Raw genomic sequence first — 22,159 nt, forward strand, 5'->3', positions numbered from 1 at the left:
ATTAACAAGAATTAGTCTTTAGGTATACAGAAGGAGTCCATCAGGATGTCTGTGCAAAGATGCTCACTACAGCCTTGTGTTTCATAGTAACAATCAGGGAGAAAGATTCTCCATCAACCAGAGATCACATAGATAAATTATTGTATATATGTAGCATGCTGCCTTTAAAAAGAAAGGGGAAGTCTGCATGGCAAGATATCTAAGATGTATTAACATATAATATGAAAGGTTCATGAGTGGTGGTAAGAGAGCTGAAAACGAGAGCAATCTGTGTAATGCCAACCTGGGGAAATGAGCTTCTTATGAACTAATTAAGTCTTTGGGGAAAAAAAAAAAAAGCTGCATGTTTGTGTTCAGTACAGCTGCTTGAGGATAAAAAAACAAAAAAACTCCCAAGTTAGTGATATCCACATTGGTCTTTGTTCTGGATGATGTGACCCCAGGAGCCTCCAAAATACAATTAGTAATAAAATGTAAATGTTTCTGAAAGGGTTTTGAAGAGGAAAATTCCTGGGAGAATTTAGAGGAAAAAGCCTGGTACAGGGCATTGGTTATCAGAGACTGATGGTATAAAGCATCAATGAAATTCTCAGGCTAGGAAGTGAAATCTAAAACTATATATAAAAATTAGAATAACTGACCCTAGTATGTGTGTGGGCATGTGAGGGTGGATCTCTGAATTAAGTTGAAAAGCCAATTTTTGTGTATGTGTGTGCGATGATGTCAAATAACAGTGAGCAGGCATTTTCATTTGAAATAGGCTGATATAATATGGATATAGCTCTGATTTAAAATATGAATAATCCTAACTGCGATAAGAAGCCTTCAATTATAGGTAAGAATATTTAATTCACATACAAAATATCTGAGTGCTTTTTATGAACATTGTATGAATTCTGGATACTACTGTTCAATGGGAGCCTATGGATTCCCATTTTCTGTATTAATTCTCAAAGTGTTATTATATAAGAAACAGATTCCCTCCCTGACTTCACTGGTAACAAATCATTTTAAATGATGGCTTATGGATATTTTAGAGTTTAATTCTCAGCAAAGTTTTAAGACCGTTAGAACTTCAAAGCTTGATATAGTAAGGATGCATATTAAATTCTCTTATTTTTTTACAAAGTAAATATGTTGTATGAATAAATATTCATTTATGTATAGCTTGACGACAACAAATAAAACACACAGATATGTTACACTCTACTTGGCTCCATTTCCTTTATTTTCTGCTTTGGAAAAACAATGAACAAAACTTGTGTTCATCCAATTATAGTTCATTAACACTGAAATTGCCTTTTACAAATGTTTTGCGATAGAGAAGCATAAATATGTAAATGACAATTTTGATTTTAACTCACTAACTTTTGTTGGTTTAAGGCTCTAAATGGAATGATACCATAACATTTTTATACTGAGTGACAGTAATGGGAAAAAAATGTGCCTTGAAGAAAATGAGCTTAAAATAAGAAACACATATGCCTATGCAATAACCTGGCCATGTAACCTTATTATCAGCAAAAAAATGAGACAAATGAGAGAACAAATATATATTATTGCTTTGAATACAATGTTTTTCTTTTTTAAAACAGGAGCCCATATAAATGAATAACAAATCTTTGTAATTAACAATAGTTAAGCAGTACCAACTGTAAAATTACTCTCCTCTCCGGCTGTTTCTGAATATTGTGTGTGTGTTGGTTTAATCTAATGTGTATTGTTGCATAGTATCCCCAGGCACAGTCAAGTAAAAGCTAAGGCTATACAGAAAAGCCTACATTTTAAATGGGTCTTGTCATTAATGCTTTATTAATTGCCCCAGGCTATGCAAACCCCAAGCCAGGCAAGCTATAACAATATGACACATTAAGGTCAAATCCAATTCCTGCTGTGTTTTATGGAATGGACCAAATATTGAGTTAACAGCAGGAAAGGCAATTTATAGGCTTTTCACATCTCCTGATTATTCTATCTAAATTAGATAGGAATTTTTTGAAATAATGAAAACACCTTCACTGAGTAATAATATAAAATAAATTTATTTTCTGTAATGTTCAAAATTATTTCCTTTAAGGTTATATGTACCATATAATTTTAATACGATGGAACAAAGCTGCAATATAAAAGGTCTTATACATACCCACTTAAAAAATCAAAATTTCCACATATTTTGAAACTTAATGAATATCAACAAATAAAAGAGCCTACCTTTACATCAGAAGTATCTCTCTGACTAGTTCTCCAAGACCTTGCAACGGACGAGAAGGTTCGATCTGGATGATCAAATTTTCCATCATTTGCATTGAGGAAGAAGGTTGTGAAAGGTTCCTAAGTAAAAAACAGAATCAGAAATTTGACCCCTCTAAACACAGCTGCCCTTGTTCCTTTGTGAAACATGGCTATCTTTAAAACCCTCAAGATGTAGAAGCAGAGCAGGGTCCTAGAAAGATGCCCCCAAATTAAGGCAGTAGGAGATGCCTGTCTGGGCTTGACTAGGCCAAGGCAGCAGTTGCCAGTCTGCAACTCTGGCAGCTTCTGGTCTTCTGATCTGTGAAATGATGGGGTTACAGTGCTCTATGATTTTCTGAGAAATAATTTTGCATTAGTGACATTCATAAGTTGGATCTTTCTTTCTAAAAAATAAGGCTATATATATATATACACTAACATTGCAATAAGAAAAATCACTCTGATATTGAACACTGCAGTGTGGAATTAGGTACAGAATATCCATCTTAGATTACCTGTGAAAGACTACGAAAGTATTAGTACCACCTTATGGTCTGATGATGTTTTTAAAATGCAAATCCCTGCTTAAAAACCTTCAATAGCTCTTGGGAGTGATTAGGAGAAAGTCTAAAACTACCTAATTTGTTTTACAAGAACCTGAATGATCTGGAACCTGCTTAACTCTTACCTCTCACCATTCCTCTCTTCACATTCTAAAATCTTGCCACACTACTCTCACCTCTTGTCCCTTGTATATGATGTTCCCTAAGCCGGGTACAAACTTACCCATTTATTTCACTATTCTGACCTGGCTAAGTTCTTTTCATGCTTTAAGACTCAGCCATGATGTCATTTTCTCCTGAAAAACTTTCCTTGCGCTACCGCGGCTCTCCGGTGTGCTCAAATTGCAATCTGTATTTCCTCAAACAGCACTGAAACATTTATCACACTGGTTTTAATTGATTGTTAATCTGTCTATATTCCTTACTATGAGTAGGTTCCGTATGTATCTTATTCATTGTTTTATCTCCAACACTTAGAACAACTCCTGGTATGCAGAAGTTGCTCGATATACAATCTGTTGAACGAAGAATAAAGTAAGTACAAACGGCAGTAGATAAACCAGACTTTTTTGTATTCTGTGACTATTATCTTTGGATAACACAGTGACTGCCATCCAGCACATGTCCCTATGACAGAAAACCTAGGAATAACTTTATTGCAATGTCCTAATGCATTTAATTTTAATGCTTTTTCTGTAATTCTTAAGTTGGGAGTTCTCTTGCTGGGAGTTCTTAGGTTGTTCTTATGTTTTTGATGTCATTAAATTTGCTTCCAAGTTTAAAAGGATTAAATAACATTCATTCCTGCTAAGGATTTCTTAACTACAATTATAGCAAAGATAGATACATATTTCCTTTTCCCTGCTTTAATTCTTCTCTCTCAAGCCTAGGACGAATGATATGTTATTCCCAGGTTCAATAATGCTAAGAAACCTACATGACATTTTCCAAAATATTTTAGTCCTCTTTTTTTAATACGTAATCTCTGTTCATTCCTTTGTAGACTTTAAACATACAAGGGGTACATACTATGTCCCCTTAAACTCCCCTTCTTGCCACTAACCTTAAGGGCTGGCTGTTGGGGTAAAGGGCAACAAATACTGATCTTCCTCAATATTTCCCTGAAATTTAGTATGGCCAGATGTCATCAATTTCGTAAACTTGTAATATGTTGCCACTATTTCATGTTCAGCATTGGATGAGAGAAAAGGGTGACGAAAGAGATAAGATCAAGAATGATAAAACAATATAGAAGTAAGGGGGACAGTACTGATTCACCTGAAAATAAGATATGCATCCAAGAAGTCCATAGTGTTATTTAGGATTTTAAGTGATATGAGAAATAAATAAATGTTAGTGAAATTAAGTTAGAAAAAAATTATATGACAAGTCTTTCACTAATTTATTTGCTTTTCAGATGTTTAATTCACTATCAAAAATAAGGTAGTGAAAACAATCTGTCACTAAATTATATTAATTAAAATGGGGATATAAAAATTCCAGATGTAGCAATGGTAAACTGAATGAAATATGACAGATTTCAGTTTGAATCTTGGTGGAACTATTTCTCTGTCTTGGGCAAGGTTACTTAACCTTAAGTAACTGTATCAAGAAACTGTCTCCATTCCTTCGTCTGTGTAAAGTGGGAACGACAATACCTTGGGGGAATTATGGGATTAAATAAGATTAAACGCAATAACACAGAAAGCCTGATGTATCTTACCTGACAGAGTTATAAAAATGACTACTAGCTTTACGCACCATGCCAAGTATTCGCTGTCGGACTTCCCACCAGACTGCCAGCTCTTAAGGCCTTATCTACCTCTCTATCCTCAGGCCCAAGCACAGCACATGGCTCACCATGTTTAATAAATGTTTGTCAAATACACCTAAACATACAAGGTATTGTTGGGAGATGGGAGTATGGTGGGTGAGAGTAAGATACGGGTTTTCTTTTCAGTTCTTAACTACTAGTAGGTTTGACCAAACAGTTGTATCTTCAGAACCCACTTTGTTATTGCAGGATGCTGATGGAAGGCATTTAATTTTCACGTAGGTAGTGGGCAGAGATTAATTTAGAGGGATCAGGCTTGTCTCTAGGTTTTTTAACCTATTAAACAGATGTGAGTGAAAACTCATTTATAGATGCAAAGCCGTACTTACCATCAGCCGCTAAAAGCTGATCTCTACCTCAACCTAAATTACAAAATCCTGTCTAGTTTTCAACTCTTAACAAAGACATGCCAAGAATAGCACAGATGGGCTTAGTGAAAAGAAATCTGAACTTAAAGAATTATATTTATTTCTAGTAACAAAGTTATGAATGAAGCTGGTGGCACCTAAAAGCAGAGAATATTGAATTCCACATTTCAGTGTTTTAAGTAGCTTTTAAAAAGATCTGATTAACAACTGTTTTAGGGTCACATACTACATTACTGACATATATTCTCATTATTCCTGAAGGCCTCCAGTTGCTACAGTGGTAGAGTACTAATAGAAATTGATAACCTATTTGTTTATAAGTAAGTATTGATCTTTCAAGCTCTGATTACCGTGGAGATTGCTTTCTTCCATGTGTTTCCCTTTTACCTTCGAGGCACAATGCAAAGCCTTTCTTTTTCGTTTGACTCATGTCTGAATAACATAGAAGATCAGGTGCTATATTAAGCTTGAATAACTTTTATATTTATTTGCCTACCAACTGTCAATTGAGCCATTTTCCATGTGTACATCAATAGATTGGACATTTTACCATTATATTAGAAAAGTTTTAGGCATGGGAGATAAGATGTATGAAGGAATAAATATTAAACAGTAATTTCAGAAATTGCAATTCTGGAACTCATTAGGCTTTAAAAAGTTCAGGTTAGGTCCTGCAATATAAGTGGCCAATGGCAGACTTTCTTCTCCTAATTACATCCACACCAACATCATCTCATATCTTCCAATCCTTTTTCAGTGATGGAAAACTAACTCACCTGGCCTGCACTGGAAAGTACCTGTCCTTCTGTATTCTATTATATCCCTTAGTCCCATCTGAAGACACTAACAGCCTTTCTTGCTTTTGGATGATTACGGATCAACTAATTCCATCACGGGCAACTAATGCTGTTTCCCTGCTGCCTCTTCTCTTTACTAAACTTCTTCATTCTTCTGTATTACGTGATTTTTGATTAGTCATCTCATAATAATCTTTTATGTCTTTTGCTTGTTGTAGTTCTGTTCTTTATCTTCTCTTCATTCCATTTAAAAGCCAAAACAAACCTCATTTATGGGTAATAGGTAGTGCCTGCAACATAACTATAGCAAATAAAAGATGTATATTTGAAGTGATAGGAAGCATAATAAAATAAAAAGGGAAGGAAAATAACAGCTACTAAGCATTTTTCTGTGCCAGGCTCTGTATTAGCTAAGTTAACTGAATCCCTACTATCACCCGTCAGAGTAGGTGTAATTATTCCCCTTTTATATCTGAGAAAATTCAAGGTCACATTCTAACAGATGGAGGAACCATTATTTCTACTGGCCTTTGTCTAATTCCAGAAGTTTATTTTCTCCTATTTCTTTTCCAAGAACCAAGAAGGGTCTTTTAGAATTTTCCAAAAGTTTTCACTAATTAACCTACGTACCTACCATGCACTAGGCTCTTGGTTAAGTATTTCTCATCTTTCTCTGAGTAAATATGCATTGTCCTCAATGCATCAGAATTCAAGATAAACACAACAATATTTTATTCAGTAGCACTAGCTTTTGGTTTTAGTCACAACACTTGCAAAAATATTTCTACTATACATATATACTTTTAAAGACACATTATGGTTTAAAGAGGCTTTAGGGTAAGCTTTCAAAACAAGCCATAATTTACACAGAAAGTTTCAAATTCTAAACATCACTTCCTTGGAAATTATGAAACGTTTGACAAATGAGTTTTGAATAGGAGGGCTGAATATACTGAATTTGGAAGGCGAACCAGTTACTAAGTGGTCAGCAAGTCAGAGAAAAAAATTTAATTATTTCTGTATACGTGTTATATGACTAGGGTAAGATGTAAAGTAAAAACATCCCAAGTAAAATGTGTCTTTTAATATTAATATCTGAAGAAACTCCAAAGGCTGCTATAAGTTTATTCATGATTTGCCCAACGGCAGTTGTCAGGAAAACAGTCTTTTCAGAGTCTCATATTGTAGACAAGTGATTTCACTGGTACTTTGTTTAAAATAATATTTTTAATTTAAAGTAATGAAGTATATAGTTATTTAGCATTTTTAAGCAATTATTATTTTTGTCATACTAAGTACACCGAAACAAATAACAAGTTTAATGACTTTAGATCTAAAAGGCCTAAGGTAAAGGACAGACACTTATTTTAATCTGTATTTTATTTTTGTGAACAAATTCTTAGTGACCCAAATTTTAATGCATTTTCTATTTCATGAACTCCTTGGAATGGGAGTGAGGAAATCACGATTCCTGGACCATTAGGTTAAACACTTAGTAAACCATGAGACTGATACTTTTATTTATAACCACATGACATAAGATATTTGGGCTGAGTTCCCATAAAAGCAGTTTTATAGGTTTGTCCAAACAGTAGCCACTAGCCACATGTCACTATTGAGCACCTGAAATGTGGCTAGTTCAAATTGAGATGCACTATAAATATAAAATACACTCTGAATTTCAAAGACTCAGCACCCTCCTCCAAAAATGTAAAATGTAAAATGTCTAATTTTACATTTTTATATTCGTTACATGTTTAAATGATAACATTTTGGAAATAGTAGATTAACAAATATATTTATTAAAATTAATTTTACCTGTTTCTTTTTTACTTATAAATATGGCTACTAGAAATTTTAAGTCACATGGTAGTTTACATTATATTTCTGTTGTGCAGCACTGCTATAGACAAGGGCATGTGTAGGATAAATGTGTAGAATATTCTGGCATGCCCTTGCATAGATTCAAGTTTGAATTCCATTTCGCTGGAATAGTAAATCAACTTAAGGATAAATTCTGAGTTACGATTTGGGAAAGTGTTTAGCTGATTAGGGATAGATGAGGTTAACTTAAATCAGGCTGTTGATAACAAGTATTTTTATGGAGTCACACTTGAAGGAGTCTTGTAAATCTGGCTTCAGACTAACTTGATTAGGTAAAAAAACAGTGAATACCACTTTATGTATTTCAAAATACTATTGTATATATACTCTCATTTAATTCGCCAAACAACCTAGTAGATAACATTTTCTCAGGAAGCACTCCTGACTTTTTTTCTCATCCTCAAAGTACCTGAAAGAGGTGTCCTGCACCACCTGTCCTACAGGAGCTGGCTCACTAAGGCAATGACTGTCATTGACGGGACCTGAGGTTGTATGAAAAGGCCTCCCAGGCTGCAAATCTCTAGTTTCAATGTTTTCTAAAAATTTCCTTTGCTAACAGTTTTGGTGGTCCCTTCGAGATTTCCATGTGGACTAACCTGATGAACTCAGATTAACTGTGTAGCTTAAGAAGTGTTATCTCAAGGGCTACTTAAGCCCAGCTATATCTTTTCTCGGTTTCCAGGGTAGACCCTAGGCAGCAAACAAAACTTGAACTTCGGTGACTTTTTTTTTCTAGGTTTTAAAATTTGCTCCTTCTACTGATTTTTTTGTTTCTGGTTTCTGTACAGCTAATAGGTAATTTTCCACTGGTGGTAGTAATGATTGAGCATTTAGTTTTGGTTTTATGGTCTTATCATTTGGTGATCAGTGAATCTAATTAATTAGTTTTTTTGTATTCTTGTCTGTTTGCCTATTTGTGAGTTCAAATCAATTAAGAGCATATTTTATATCCATTATAAAGAAAACCAGCTCTTTTGAGATCTTGACTGGTCAATTGTTGTGACACTGTTTAGTTTTGACCTATGGCTGAAACTGAAGGCTGGAAGTTATCAGCTCTTCATGTGTCCGTGTATCTGGAATTTGAAAAGCATTTGCCTCTTGTGAGTGTGAAGTATTTTCCTACCTCTGGAATTATTATTATCACCCAGAAACTAAAGATGCTGTGTTCTGATTACTTTATAAATAGGCAATGATATAAATCTAATACTCTCAAAATTAACAGAAAATTAAAAAAGAGAACTTCTATACTTTAAAAGTACCAGATGTAAAAAGTATTTCTTAAGAAACTTCTAACTCAGAAACATTTTTATAAAAGAATCCAAGTTCACATAATTAAGGTGAACATTTGGATAAATTAGACTGATTTAATAACTTTGGTTTAAAAATAGTTTTATGTCTTTTCCTTTAGTTTATCATTACAGAGTTTAGTTTTAAAAATAAGATTTGGGTTTTTTTTCTCAAAAGACTAGTTAGTCCAGACTTCCTTTACTTCTTACGCTGGCGTAGAATTATGAAAGAGATAAGATTTATGCTCAAACAGAATCGTAATTCTGACAAAATTTTTCTTAACAAAAATAATTGTAGTTTGTCACCTATCAATGGCTTGCAAGTTACTCAAAATATATTCATACTAAATTTCTGTAGAAAGTTATTTTTTTCCCCATAATGGAGAGAATGTTTAAGGAAAACCTACAAACTAGAGCTGTCATTTAGGTTTAGGAAAAAAATATTTTCGAAGACAGGAGATGCAGTTTCATATACTCTGCTTTACCAATGTGTTTCTTGGGCACATCAGCCTCATACAATAGAGTGGTCGGAGGTATATCTTAATAAGTGGAAAATTATTGATTAAGAGATTTAATTTAGCATTCTACAGTACTCCTCAGTCACTTACAGTGCTCCTATCTAGACCAGAATGGAGAAGGCAAGAATAAAGGAAAAGAGGTTTGCTAAGAGCTTTTGCAATAATCTAGGTGAGAGAGAATGGGAACCTAAATTAAAGAAAGTGCCAGAGTATAGAGAAAAGGAGATAGAGAGATTTAGTTGGTAGAATCTGTGGATGTCTGATTGGATATAAGAGGTTGGAAAAATAGAGAAAATATCTAGGAAAAAGCTTCTCAATTTCTAGATTGGGCAGCTGAGTGAATAATCATGGCATTTAACCACAGCAGGTTCATGAGGGAGATGAGGAGTTCATTTATTGAAATGCTGCTTATGGTACTGTGAGATATTCAGGTAGAAATATCTAGCAGGCACTTGGAAATATAGGTCAGGAACACAAGATAAATGTTTGCAAAGAAGAGAGAAGCTGGAAATCACTAGCTTATAACTGAATGACACAGCTCAGCTGAAATATAAAGAAAAATCCTGGGGAATAGAAACATGAAGGAAAAAGAATCTGAGCTGGAGACTGAGCAGAACAGTTAGGATGACAGGAGGCAAACCAGGAGAGGATATTGTAAAAGGAACGTTGAAAGAAAATTTCAAGGAGAGAAGATTAGCAATGGTGTGAAATGCTTCAAGAGACATGATCGGTAAGAAATGGGAAGCTTTATCTGCATAATATGTGACCTTCACAAAAACAATTCAGTAAAGTGATGGATGTGGAACTGAAATCAACCAGGCTAAAGACTGAATGGGAGGTGATAAAGTAGAGGCAACAGGTACCACAGTGCATTGCAGGACAGCAGAGGTTGTGCTTTCAGGAATCTGACTATGCAGGGAGAGAGATGGGAAAGAATTGCAGAGTGGGCGGGGGCTGGCAGCAGGCTTTTTCTTTCTTATTTTTTAAACATCAGTGAGACTTGAATATATTTATGTCTTAGGAGAAAGAGAAAAGTAACAGAAAGAGGTTTTCAAAATATTTGGAAACTGGTTGTAAAACATGCCGCCCAAGAAGTAAGAATGAGAGGGCTGGGGGAGAGCAAGTGCCAGTGTGCATCATTTGTGAGAAAGGAGGCAGAGGGTATTAACAATGCACTCCAGGGCTAGGTGTGGTGGCTCACACCTGCAATCCCAGTGCTTTGGGAGGTAAGGCAGGAGGATCACTGAAGCCCAGGGGAACAAAAGTGAGAGACCAGCATGGGGAAAAAAGTGAGATGCCATGTTTAAAAATAATAGCTGGGCCGGGCACGGTGGCTCACACCTGTAATCCCAGCACTTTGGGAAGCTGAGGCGGGCCAGTCACCTGAGGTCAGGAGTTCAAGATCAGTTTGACTAACATGGCAAAACCCCATCTCTACTAAAAATACAAAAATTAGCCAGGCGTGGTGGTGGGTGCCTGTAATCTCAACTACTCTGGAGGCTGAGGGAGGAGAATCGCTTGGACCCGGGAGGCAGAGATTGCAGAGAGCTGAGATCATGCAATTGCACTTCAGCCTGGGCGATAGAGCGAGAATCTGTCTCAAAAAAATAAAAAATAGGCCGGGCGCGGTGGCTCAAGCCTGTAATCCCAGCACTTTGGGAGGCCGAGACGGGCGGATCACGAGGTCAGGAGATCGAGACCATCCTGGCCAAAATGGTGAAACCCCGTCTCTACTAAAAAAATACAAAAAACTAGGCGGGCGAGGTGGCGGGCGCCTGTAGTCCTAGCTACTCGGGAGGCTGAGGCAGGAGAATGGCGTGAACCCGGGAGGCGGAGCTTGCAGTGAGCTGAGATCCGGCCACTGCACTCCAGCTTGGGCGACAGAGCGAGACTCCGTCTCAAAAAACAAAACAAAACAAAACAAAACAAAACAAAAAAAATAGCCACGCAAGGTGTTACATGCTTGTAGTACTAGTTACTTGGGAGGCTGAGGCAGGAAGACCCTTTGAGTCTGGGGGTTCAAGGCTGCTGTGAGCTATGATAGTACAACTGCACTCTAGCCTCAGTGGCAGAGTGAGAGACCCTGTCACTGCAAAAAAAAAAAAAAGGTATGTACTCAATTTTTGGCTCCTTTATAACTGGACAACTGGTCTGGTTTCAGTTCATAATACCTAGCAATAGATAACTAACTTTCTAATCCAATTTTGCAAATGAGACAACGCATTAAAAAATTCATATATTGCTACTTTGGAATCTTTAATTTCTACTTTATTTGTCTCTAATCTTTGTTTAGAACAAATTACAACTGATTTGAATTGTATTTAATTTACTTATGTTAAAATTTTTAAGGTACCAAAGGCAAACTAACTCAATGAAGATACTCACAATTCGAACAAGCCAGGATAAAGTAGATGTTGCTGTTGAATAATGGGTATTATAATGGTAGGGTGGGCTTTGATCATCTTCCCACGTCTCATAACGCTCTGCGTAAAACACAGCTCTCTTTGGGTTCAAAGCACCAATTGGCTATTAAAAGAAAAAAATATTTTGTTTAATACAGTCATATTAGATATCCTAGGTAATAAATCTTTATACTTTCAGTATTTCACTGTTAATTCCTTTTAGCCATACAGCATAAATACATTATTTTGTATTACATTTTTAAACATACTGGATTTTGATATTAATTACAAATCATTACACTTGTTAAAAACTGCCCAAAAGGATGATTCACAGTCCAAAGTTTCTAGACTTTACTAACAGTTTTTGTAAACTAGATTATCAGAGGTGATCTCATTTAAACTGTTAAGGCCACATGAACAGTTTTGTTATTTTCCTATTACTTACTAAGCTACATAATGAACATTTAGCTTAGAATACAGGAAACCCAATGCAGAGAAGGTAAAGAGATTGACCATTTGACAACCATATTAGTGAAAACCTTAACAGCCAGTTACCCAGAGTGTGAAAGACAACCCTCCATATGGACCCCTGATACAATGTTAGTCTTATTCTATTACTATATAGATGGAACAACTATCCTTTTCATTGTTAAACTACACACCTAAGGGTGATGGAATAAGTCAGGAAATTCAGATTCCCTGGAAAGCATTTTGCTGAGGCCACTAAGACCTCTCCTATGAGTACCGCCACCCTATTTACTGATTATGATGCTAATCCCTACACTGATTTCTTCAATAAAGCATGTGCTTAATTGCATCATAGTCTCAAAATTTTAGCACATCTAATGATTAGGAATTTCCAGCACACCATCTTCATGATTTCCAATAGCAAACTTCCTTAGCTTAAGTTTTTGTCTGATTTTGGATTAATGGTATACAGAGTCCGTGCTTATGGTATCAAATAAGCACATTATTTTGATTTAAGTTGCATACTGTAAAAGTAAGTATGTTTACAGAGAAAACAAGAGTACTCAGTACAATGTCTAACTACTTTATTTCAAAATTTAATATTTATAATCAACTATGAAGATCCCTCGAAGGCTTAATTTTAAGAGAAGTAGTAGAAAATTAGTGTTTCAATGGGACACATAATGTTACACAAGAGAGGAAGATTCATTTATAAATTGTTATGAGCCTTTTCTTTTGGCCTCAGGAGACTAATTCAAATAACACAATGAGGTCATCAGCAGTAAAAAGTCTGTCAGAATTTCCATAATAAACTCTTATTTGCAAGGGTGCTTATCCTGAATATTTAAATTATTTGTAAATTATGTTCATTTTTTGTTAACTTTAATTATGATTAACAAGAACTCAACACTTTATTTATATAGAAGTTGTATTTTGCATGCACAAGAATGTTAATATTTTAAGGTTCCTAAACTTTTTTGTCTTCATTTTGTAAAACAAAGTATGATAGTATAAAAATTTAGATTTTTAAAAAATGTTCTAAGGTTTAAACTTTATTTTGTTAAATTTCATTGATTATCTCTCAAATCTGTTTAGATAGATATAAGAAAGGTAATGTAATTTTGTTAAACATTACATAAAATCTTAATACTATTTAAAACAACATAATTACATTATTGGTAAAATAGTAATTGTTATAAAGTGAAATGAATGTAAAGTCTGTTATGGAATCGAAGTAATGAGTTTTTTATTTTATTTATTTATTTATTTACTTATTTTTTGAGACAGAGTCCTGCTCTGCTGCCCAGGCTGGAGTGCAGTGTCATGATCTCGGCTCACTGCAAGCTCTGCCTCCCAGGTTCATGCCATTGTCCTGCCTCAGCCTCCCAAGCAGCTGGAACTACAGGCACCTGCCACCACGCCCGGCTAATTTTTTATATTTTTAGTAGAGATGGGGTTTCACCGTGTTAGCCAGGATGGTCTCCATCTCCTGACCTCGTAATCTGCCAGCCTCGGCCTCCCAAAGTGCTGGGATTACAGGCGTGAGCTACCACGCCTGGCCCAAAGTAATGAGTTTTTCATTTAAAATTACCTACATATTTTATACTTTACTAGATGTTCAGATATGTTTTTCTAACTCAGTAAGTATATTTTCAAAGCACTGAAAATGTTTAATACTTTGTTCTGTCGTGAATATGCTAATAGACCTTTCACATGCATAAAATGTCTGTGCAATCCCTAAGGTTTGATCTTATCAGATACTGTTTGTCCTGTAAAATCTCACAAAGCATTCTTTAAAAAGGAGCATGGCTCTTCCTCTAATCTTTTCCAGTCTTCTCTTACATTTCTGGAAAAGGAAAAGACTTATATTTTTTATTTTACACAAGTTTCATCAAAGTCATTTTATTGCAGTGTTTTACAGAGTAATGCTATGTAGGAAACAGCTGCACGGTATTAAAGTCTGCATATCCCTCTATTAGTCACTTCTTACAATATATTTCTAATTTTGAATTTTTACCTAACAAGGTTAGAAATGACTTTTATGGAACATAATGAAAGTGATTTGCTTTGTACTTAATATTTTTCTATCGTTTTGCTTCTAATAGTCAAACAGTAATAAATAATTAGAAAGCAAAAAGCTTCAAAATGTTTTGTTTAGGGAAATGAGAATTTTGTCATAGATGACATATTTTCTAAAGAGATCATAATAGATACCTATCATATCATATTTATCCATCCATCAATCAATTACCTACTTACCTACATATTGACAAGGTTGTAACTTTGCTATACTTTAAAAATTTTAGCAAATACTGCAATGTCAATATCATTTGAATTTTGGCAGATGCATATGGTAAGAATTCTGGTCAAAAGGTAAGGCTACACTTAATAAAATTTACAAATTTACTTTGCAATATTTTTCAATTTTCATCATAGTTACTACATCAATAAATAGTTTCCTTTTCTGTCAAACAGTGGGCATTTGGATTCAGTGATTTCTGTGCTTTTTAAGTGTTACCATATACAAAAGTTTAACTGAAAGTTTAAACCCTATTTTTAGATTTATTGCTGTTTTGTCTTTGTTAGTTTTTATGTTACAGGTGAACACTTTAACAAATAGGCAAAAATTGTGCAAAAAATGCAAAAATGAAAAATAACATTTCTATCCCTATAAAACTTTATTATTATAATTCAGTTTTAAAAACTGCCAAAAAGCCTACATAGCTTGCAAAAAAGCACTATTTCCAATATGAAAGAATTCAAGAAGTGACTAATGTACACAAATTCGCATTCCTTATAAAATTTACGAGAAATTACATGTGTAGCATTAGGATGGTCACATGAAACACTACTGTAGTTATTGAAGAAATAATGCTGAGAATTTTCTCTACTCTTATCACTCAATTTGCCTGTTTTGAAGACCAAAGAGAGAAATCTGTCTCAAACTTCAGTGCTACAAAAAGTTTGGTTTTCCATTTTTTTTTTTGAGACAGAGTCTGGCTCTGTCGCCCGGGCTGGAGTACAGTGGCCGGATCTCAGCTCACTGCAAGCTCTGCCTCCCGGGTTCACGCCATTCTCCTGCCTCAGCCTCCCGAGTAGCTGCGACTACAGGCGCCCGCCACCTCGCCTGTCTAGTTTTTTGTATTTTTAGTAGAGACGAGGTTTCACTGTGTTAGCCAGGATGGTCTCGATCTCCTGACCTCGTGATCCGCCCGTCTCGGCCTCCCAAAGTGCTGGGATTACAGGCTTGAGCCACCGCGCCCAGCCAAGTTTGGTTTTCCTAAAAAACACCTTTGTGACTTTACTACATGAAACAAAAATTCTACCAGAGGTTTGTGGGGAGTTACATGATCTTAAGGCTCTGAGAAATACTATTGTAAATATAATTGTTTAAATGTGTTTATTCCAGTGTTTCTCTTTATTTTATTTTTTTTATTTTTTATGAGAAACAATCAATACCTTAGATTGTACTTTGAAAAATTCTGGTATGTATTTGGTGTGTATTTCTGCATGCTAACTTTTTCTTTAGTTTCATTTTTCTGTTTTCTCTTTCTGTTCTCTTAGCCTTGATTTATCAATATTTTTCTATCTTTTAAAACCTGCATATTGTACAAAGTCCTTTTCTTAGAACAGGTATACAATATATAAATTTAATAAGTAAAAATGACTGCAAAAATTATATAAATAAAACATATTGTATAAATGGTATTACATGAAACATCAGAAGAACTTTTAGAGAACATAAAAGTCTGAGCATAGAGTTACTGACTTAAATAAATACAAATAAATGTGGATTGATCTGATAAATGGTCAGTGTCATCAAACTAGATTATAATTTTCAAGAAAAAAAAGTTTGTCAGCAGAAATCAGAGGCCTAGTTAAAGCAATGTCAATAACACTGAATTCTAATATATCATAAAAAAACTGAAAATGCTAATGATGTTCATGGTCCTAGGATTCTACTGTTACATAGGCTGAGCATCCCTAATCCAAAAATTTGACATCTGGAATGCTCCAAATTCCAGAACTTTTTGCATGCCAACATGACACCATCTTAAGTGGAAAATTCCACACATACGTACTTAACACGAACTTTGTTTCATGTACAAAATAGTTAAAAAAAAAAAAAACTGTATAAGATGACCTGCAGGCTATATGGAATATGGTGTATACGCAATGAAATAATTTTCTGTTTAGAATTGGGTCTGTTCCCAAGCTATCTCATTGTGTATATGCAAATATTCTGAAATCTGAAACAATCTGAAGTCTGAAACACTTCTGGTCCCAAGCATTATGGATAAGGAATACTCAAACCTGCACACAGAATATGTTCAAGAGTTTACTACTGCTATTACAACTGCCGATGATACTATATATTTGTGAAACATATTGTCTTCACATCCATTTTCTAGACTGATTTTCATAAGTCTCTGAGGACAGCAAGGCCTCCAATATGAACCTAATTTCATGACGAGCAAACAAGTACCTGGGTCTCCACATTCTACACTAGTGCACTGCTTTTTCATTGCTAAATATGAAATTGTGATCTTAATGTGACTTTATTTTTTAATAGAGATGAAATCTCACTATGCTACCCAGGCTGGTCTCGAACTCCTGTCCTCAAGTGATCCTTCTGCCTTGGCCTCCCAAAGTGCTGGTATTACAGGTGTAAGCCAGTTTGCCTGGCCCTTGATGTGACTTTTTTCTTTTATAATTACCTACTTAATTCCTCATTCCTCATAGGTCCACAGAAATGGAAGGAAACATTCAGGTCTACTTGACCAAATCCTTACAAATGAGGACACTGAAGAAAAGTCAAATGAAGATCATGTTGCTAGTCAGTGGCTAGACGTTTTACAGAACCAGCTGCAGATCTATGCTAGATACAGCTTGAAGCTGGGTACATTTGACTCATTTGTCTGGCTTCTAACAATAGCTTTTAGTTATCTCAATACTTTTAAGACATTGAACTTCTAAGATATCTAAGTTATCTTGTTATCTTTTGTAATCAAGGGCTTGAAAATCCTTCGAAAAGGCTTTGAGAGTTCTTACCTTTTTTGTTTTTTCAGTCATGAACTACCTGTCATCATTCTGAAAATTCTGTTATGACAACATAGAAATCATAACTACAGACACTTCTGTGCTCAAGTAAATTCCCGGGCTCCCTTTTTATCTGACTAAGGAACTTCAACTCATTCTTTTGGAGGTTTTTCAAATTGCATCTGTAAATCCTTACATGACACCATCTGGTAATAGGCAACTTTCTAACCGTTTTAACCCAGTAGTGTAGCCCTTCGAAGAAACTTCCTGTCTTTTATTCATCTCTTTATTCTCACACCTATAGTACCTGAACCTTTTAAAGTGAGCAATACATGCTAAATGAATGAAGACTGATTAACCCAATTATATAATATTATATAAAACTTCTATGTGGAAATTTTAGAAAAAAATTTTATGCAAAATCAAAAGACAAAACAAAGTGAAAAATATTCATAGCACGTAAGTTTCCTTAAAAACGTGCTCTTGGCCAGGCGCGGTGGCTCAAGCCTGTAATCCCAGCACTTTGGGAGGCTGAGACGGGCGGATCACGAGGTCAGGAGATCGAGACCATCCTGGCTAACACGGTGAAACCCCGTCTCTACTAAAAAAATACAAAAAAAAAATTAGCCGGGCGAGATGGCGGGCGCCTGTAGTCCCAGCTACTCGGGAGGCTGAGGCGAGAGAATGGCGTAAACCCAGGAGGCGGAGCTTGCAGTGAGCTGAGATCCGGCCACTGCACTCCAGCCTGGGTGACAGAGCGAGACTCCGTCTCAAAAAAAAAAAAAAAGTGCTCTTACAAATCAATAAGAAGCTAATGAACAATCTAATTAAATAAATGAGGAAATGATATGATGAATAGGCAATTCGCAGAATAATAAATGCCAATTTCCAATATATGTAAGAAAAAATAGTACCAGTTCCTACAATGTAATGGATACCTATTCTTTATTACTGTTTAGCATTCATTATGCCTTCTTCCTTTGTGAACCATTCCTTCCCCACCTGGTGCAGGTGAGCTGACCTCACTACCTGACTCCCTGGGTGGGCATGGGATCCAGACCTGTCAATCATAGTATTTTATTCACACTGGCACTATGACTGCTGCAGAAATGGGCATGTGATTCAACTTGATCGGACGAAACTTTGCTGCAACTATCGGGGCAAAAACTCTTTCTCTGGCGGGGTTACAAAGACATCATTACCGTAACACAGGGAAGCCTGTTTGAGAGTGAAGCCAATGTAGAAAAGTAAGAGGTGTGGATCCTGATAATTCTGGTGAACACTTGGATCGAGTTTTCCTGAACTGACCCATCCCTGGATTTCTCCGTTATATGGGCTAATAAAATTTTTATTTTCAATTAAAGCCAGTATAAGTTGACTTTCTATTATAGGTAATCAAAAATTGTAAGTACACTCACAATTGTTAAAAGGTCAGACAAAAACTATTTTTATTAACTAGATTGTCAACAATTATTAAGTTTTATAATACTCAGTATTGGAAAACATGGTATCTCATAATGCTGTTGGCAAATAAATTGGTATAAATTTCTTGTGGGGAAAATTGGTAATATTTAAAAAATTCATATAGTTTTGATCAAGTAATTCTACTTTGTATAATTTATTTTTTGAAGAATATACATGACAGTATATCAATAGTTGTCTCTGGGCAGTGAGAATGTGGAGACTTTAGTCTTCCCTATATGTTCTTTTTTTGCTGTTTAATCATGAATTTGGTTTATCTCATAGAGACAATTTTAGATGGCTTTTACAATTATATGACCTAGAAATATATTTCACATGTGAACATTTTAACTTTGATAAATTTAACTATAGTAACTTTTTATTTTGGCTAGTAAGTGTTACTGACCAAATATTTCCAAATATATAATTTCTATTATTGGCTGGGGCAGTGGCTCATGCCTGTAATCCCAGCACTTTGGGAGACGGAGGCAGGTAGATCACTTTGAGGCCAGGAGTTCGAGATCAGCCTGGCCAACATGATGAAACCCCATCTCTACTAAAAATACAAAAATTAGCCAGGCGTGGAGGTGGGCACATGTAATCCCAGCTACTTGGGAGGCTGTGGCAGGAGAATTACCTGAATCTGGGAGGCAGAAGTTGTAGTGAGCCAAGATTGCACCACTGCACTCCAGCCTGGGTGACAAAGTGAGACAATGTCTCAAAACAAACAAACAAACAAAAAAAAACAAAAAAAAGCTTCTATTACCAATCTTCACTGATATTTGAATCAGCATACATCAAAACCTTACTAGTTACAGTGAGTTAAATGACAACATGAGGAACAAAAAGACAAATCCAGAAGCCTAGCATTGGCATATAATAAACACATGCAAAATACTGGCTGTTATTGTTATGTTCGGTAAGATAACTGGCATGCTCTCTTAAATGAGTCAATATCATGAAAAAAAAAGTGTGGGTGATAGGGTGGCTGGGAGCTATTCTAACCTTAGACAAATAAGACAGAAGAATCAGATGTACTATGTGGTCGCTGACTGAATCCTGGCTTAAGCACAATTTTTAAGACACATGGAAGATAATTAGAAAACCTTGATTATAGGCACAGTGTTAGATAATATTAGGGAACTGTCATTAGTTTCGTTCGATGTAATGATGGTGATCTGATTATATGGGAAAATAATAGTTTTCATACTGAAATATTTAGGGGTAAAGTATGATATATTTATTTAAATACTTCAGTAAACCAATAAAAGCTAAACTGTCAATTATAACATGTAGGTATTGGTTAATGGGTATTGTTATTAGGAACTGGCACTTTTTCTTTGTTTAAAAATTTTCATAATAAAGTCAAAATCAATTAAAATAGAGTACAAAAACAAGCAAAACCTTTCCAATCAATTCAAGTCTTTCCTGTGTCTTGGGTTGTTCTAAGTAAGAATGCTTTAAATGATTTGAAAATTTGTTTCTCTAAACTACGTTAAAATTGTGTTCTGTAAGTGTGGATTAAACATTCCCTTTGCAATTTTATACCGTTAATTGGCTTAATATGGCCTTTCATCCTCTGACGAACTTCAGCAAATCAGTACACAATTTTCAAATACATTATTAAGGAACAGAACTTGAAGTCATGAAACATTAATAAAGAGAAGTGTTAAGATTATATTTTTCTATTAATTAAATGTGTTTCTTTTTATACTTTTTCATAGGGTAGAATTGAGTATATTATGAAGAAAGCTAATCTTTCATCTAAAGTTGCATTAGCAAAATCTATTAGCACATGGCTGGGCATAGTGGCTCACGACGATAATCCCCACACTTTGGGAGGCTGAGGCAGGTGGATCATCTGAGGTCAGGAGTTGGAGAGCAGCCTGGCTCACACGGTGAAACCCCATCTCTACTAAAAATACAAAAATTAGCCAGGCGTGATGGTGCACGCCTTTAATCCCAGCTACTGGGGAGGCTGAGGCACGATAATTGCTTGAGCCTGGGAGGCAGAAGTTGCACTGAGCCAAGATTGCACCATTGCACTTCAGCCTGGGCGACAAGAGTGAAATTAAAAAAAAAAAAAAAAAAAAAAGGCTATTAGCACTTAATTTAAGTTTTTGTAGAGACAGGGTTTGGCTATGTTGCTCAGGTTGGTCTCAAACTCCTGGCCTCAAGCAATCCTCCTGACTCCGCCTCCCAAAGTGCTGGGATTACAGGCGTGAGCCACTACACCCAGCTTTAAGCACTTTCACAGGAATGCTAGTCCCACATAGGACCGAAAGCTTTGGAGGTGTGGAATGGCTCACTGACCACATTTCTTTTGACTCCTCTGCTCATATCTGACATGACTGAGCAATGTGGAGGATATTTTAAAAGAACTCATTCTTACTGGATAATAGGGAGAGTTTTTCTTTTTTCTTTTTCTTTCCTTCTTTGTGTTTTCTTTTTTTTGTTTTTGTTTTTTTTGGATAGCGTATAAAAACTGCCAGGGCATTTAGAAAAGGTAGAGGCATATAGAAGAGAAATTCATCACTAGCTTTTTTTTTTTTAAAAAAAGAATGTCCTACCTATGTATTATGGAGAAATAATAGGTAACAAATGGAAGAAAATGCAATCTATATAACCAGTGCAATTCATCATAGCGTTGTGAGGGTAAAGCAAGAAAATCCATGTAAGATGCTTAGCACAATGCCTGGCATATAATAAACACGTGCAAAATATTGGCTATTATTGTTATCATTATCCCAAGATAGTTCCTAAGAAAATTAGTTTTACATATCTTAGTGAAAAGCAAACACTTTCACCTACAAACAGTGGAGCATCTTAAATCTTCAGGTGTCAGTTCTAGAAGTTTTCCAGGTATTAAGTAGGATAATGATGGGGCTACAAATTAGTTTCAAGATCACTTCTAACTGCTTAATACTCTGTTTCAGCTGGAAAGAAAGGTTAAAGGAGACTGAATTTGACCTAGTTTTGCATGATAATGCTGTGGTTTAGACACAGAGGTGACATGTGGCTGGTGAAATTAAAGTGCATAAAGCAGGCTCTCTTTTCCTTTCCATAGGTAGGATTCTTCTAAGAGCATACACTAAACAGCGTTCCTGCTGTTTTCAGTTCCTTCTTTAACAGGCTACAATTTTCAAAGCAGAACAGGCTCTATAGGATTTTTTTTTCCCCTCTCTTTTTCTGAAAGGGTGATTCAGTTGGCTAAGTGGGAAGGAACAAGAAAAGAGGATAAAGAGACATTTAGTATAAGCAAACAGAGCCTAGGACTGCTTTGGAAGTTCCGTATAAATCTATAAA

General features: G+C 35.5%; 1 protein-coding gene across 8 annotated transcripts in view; it reads right to left on the reverse strand.

Moving 5' to 3' along the window:
- Positions 1-22,159, reverse strand: part of NBEA (neurobeachin) — a 786,519-nt gene that overhangs the window by 97,966 nt on the left and 666,394 nt on the right. For all 8 annotated transcript variants that reach the window (XM_033235426.1, XM_033235381.1, XM_033235435.1 and 5 more), the window contains 2 exons: positions 11,868-12,008; positions 2,212-2,331 (listed from right to left, as the gene is read on the reverse strand). In XM_033235426.1, the coding sequence (XP_033091317.1) occupies positions 2,212-2,331; positions 11,868-12,008 (261 nt within the window). The remainder of the gene's footprint in view (positions 1-2,211; positions 2,332-11,867; positions 12,009-22,159) is intronic.

Source organism: Trachypithecus francoisi, unplaced genomic scaffold (assembly GCF_009764315.1).
Source record: "Trachypithecus francoisi isolate TF-2019V2 unplaced genomic scaffold, Tfra_2.0 Contig01461, whole genome shotgun sequence".
NCBI lineage: Eukaryota > Metazoa > Chordata > Mammalia > Primates > Cercopithecidae > Trachypithecus > Trachypithecus francoisi.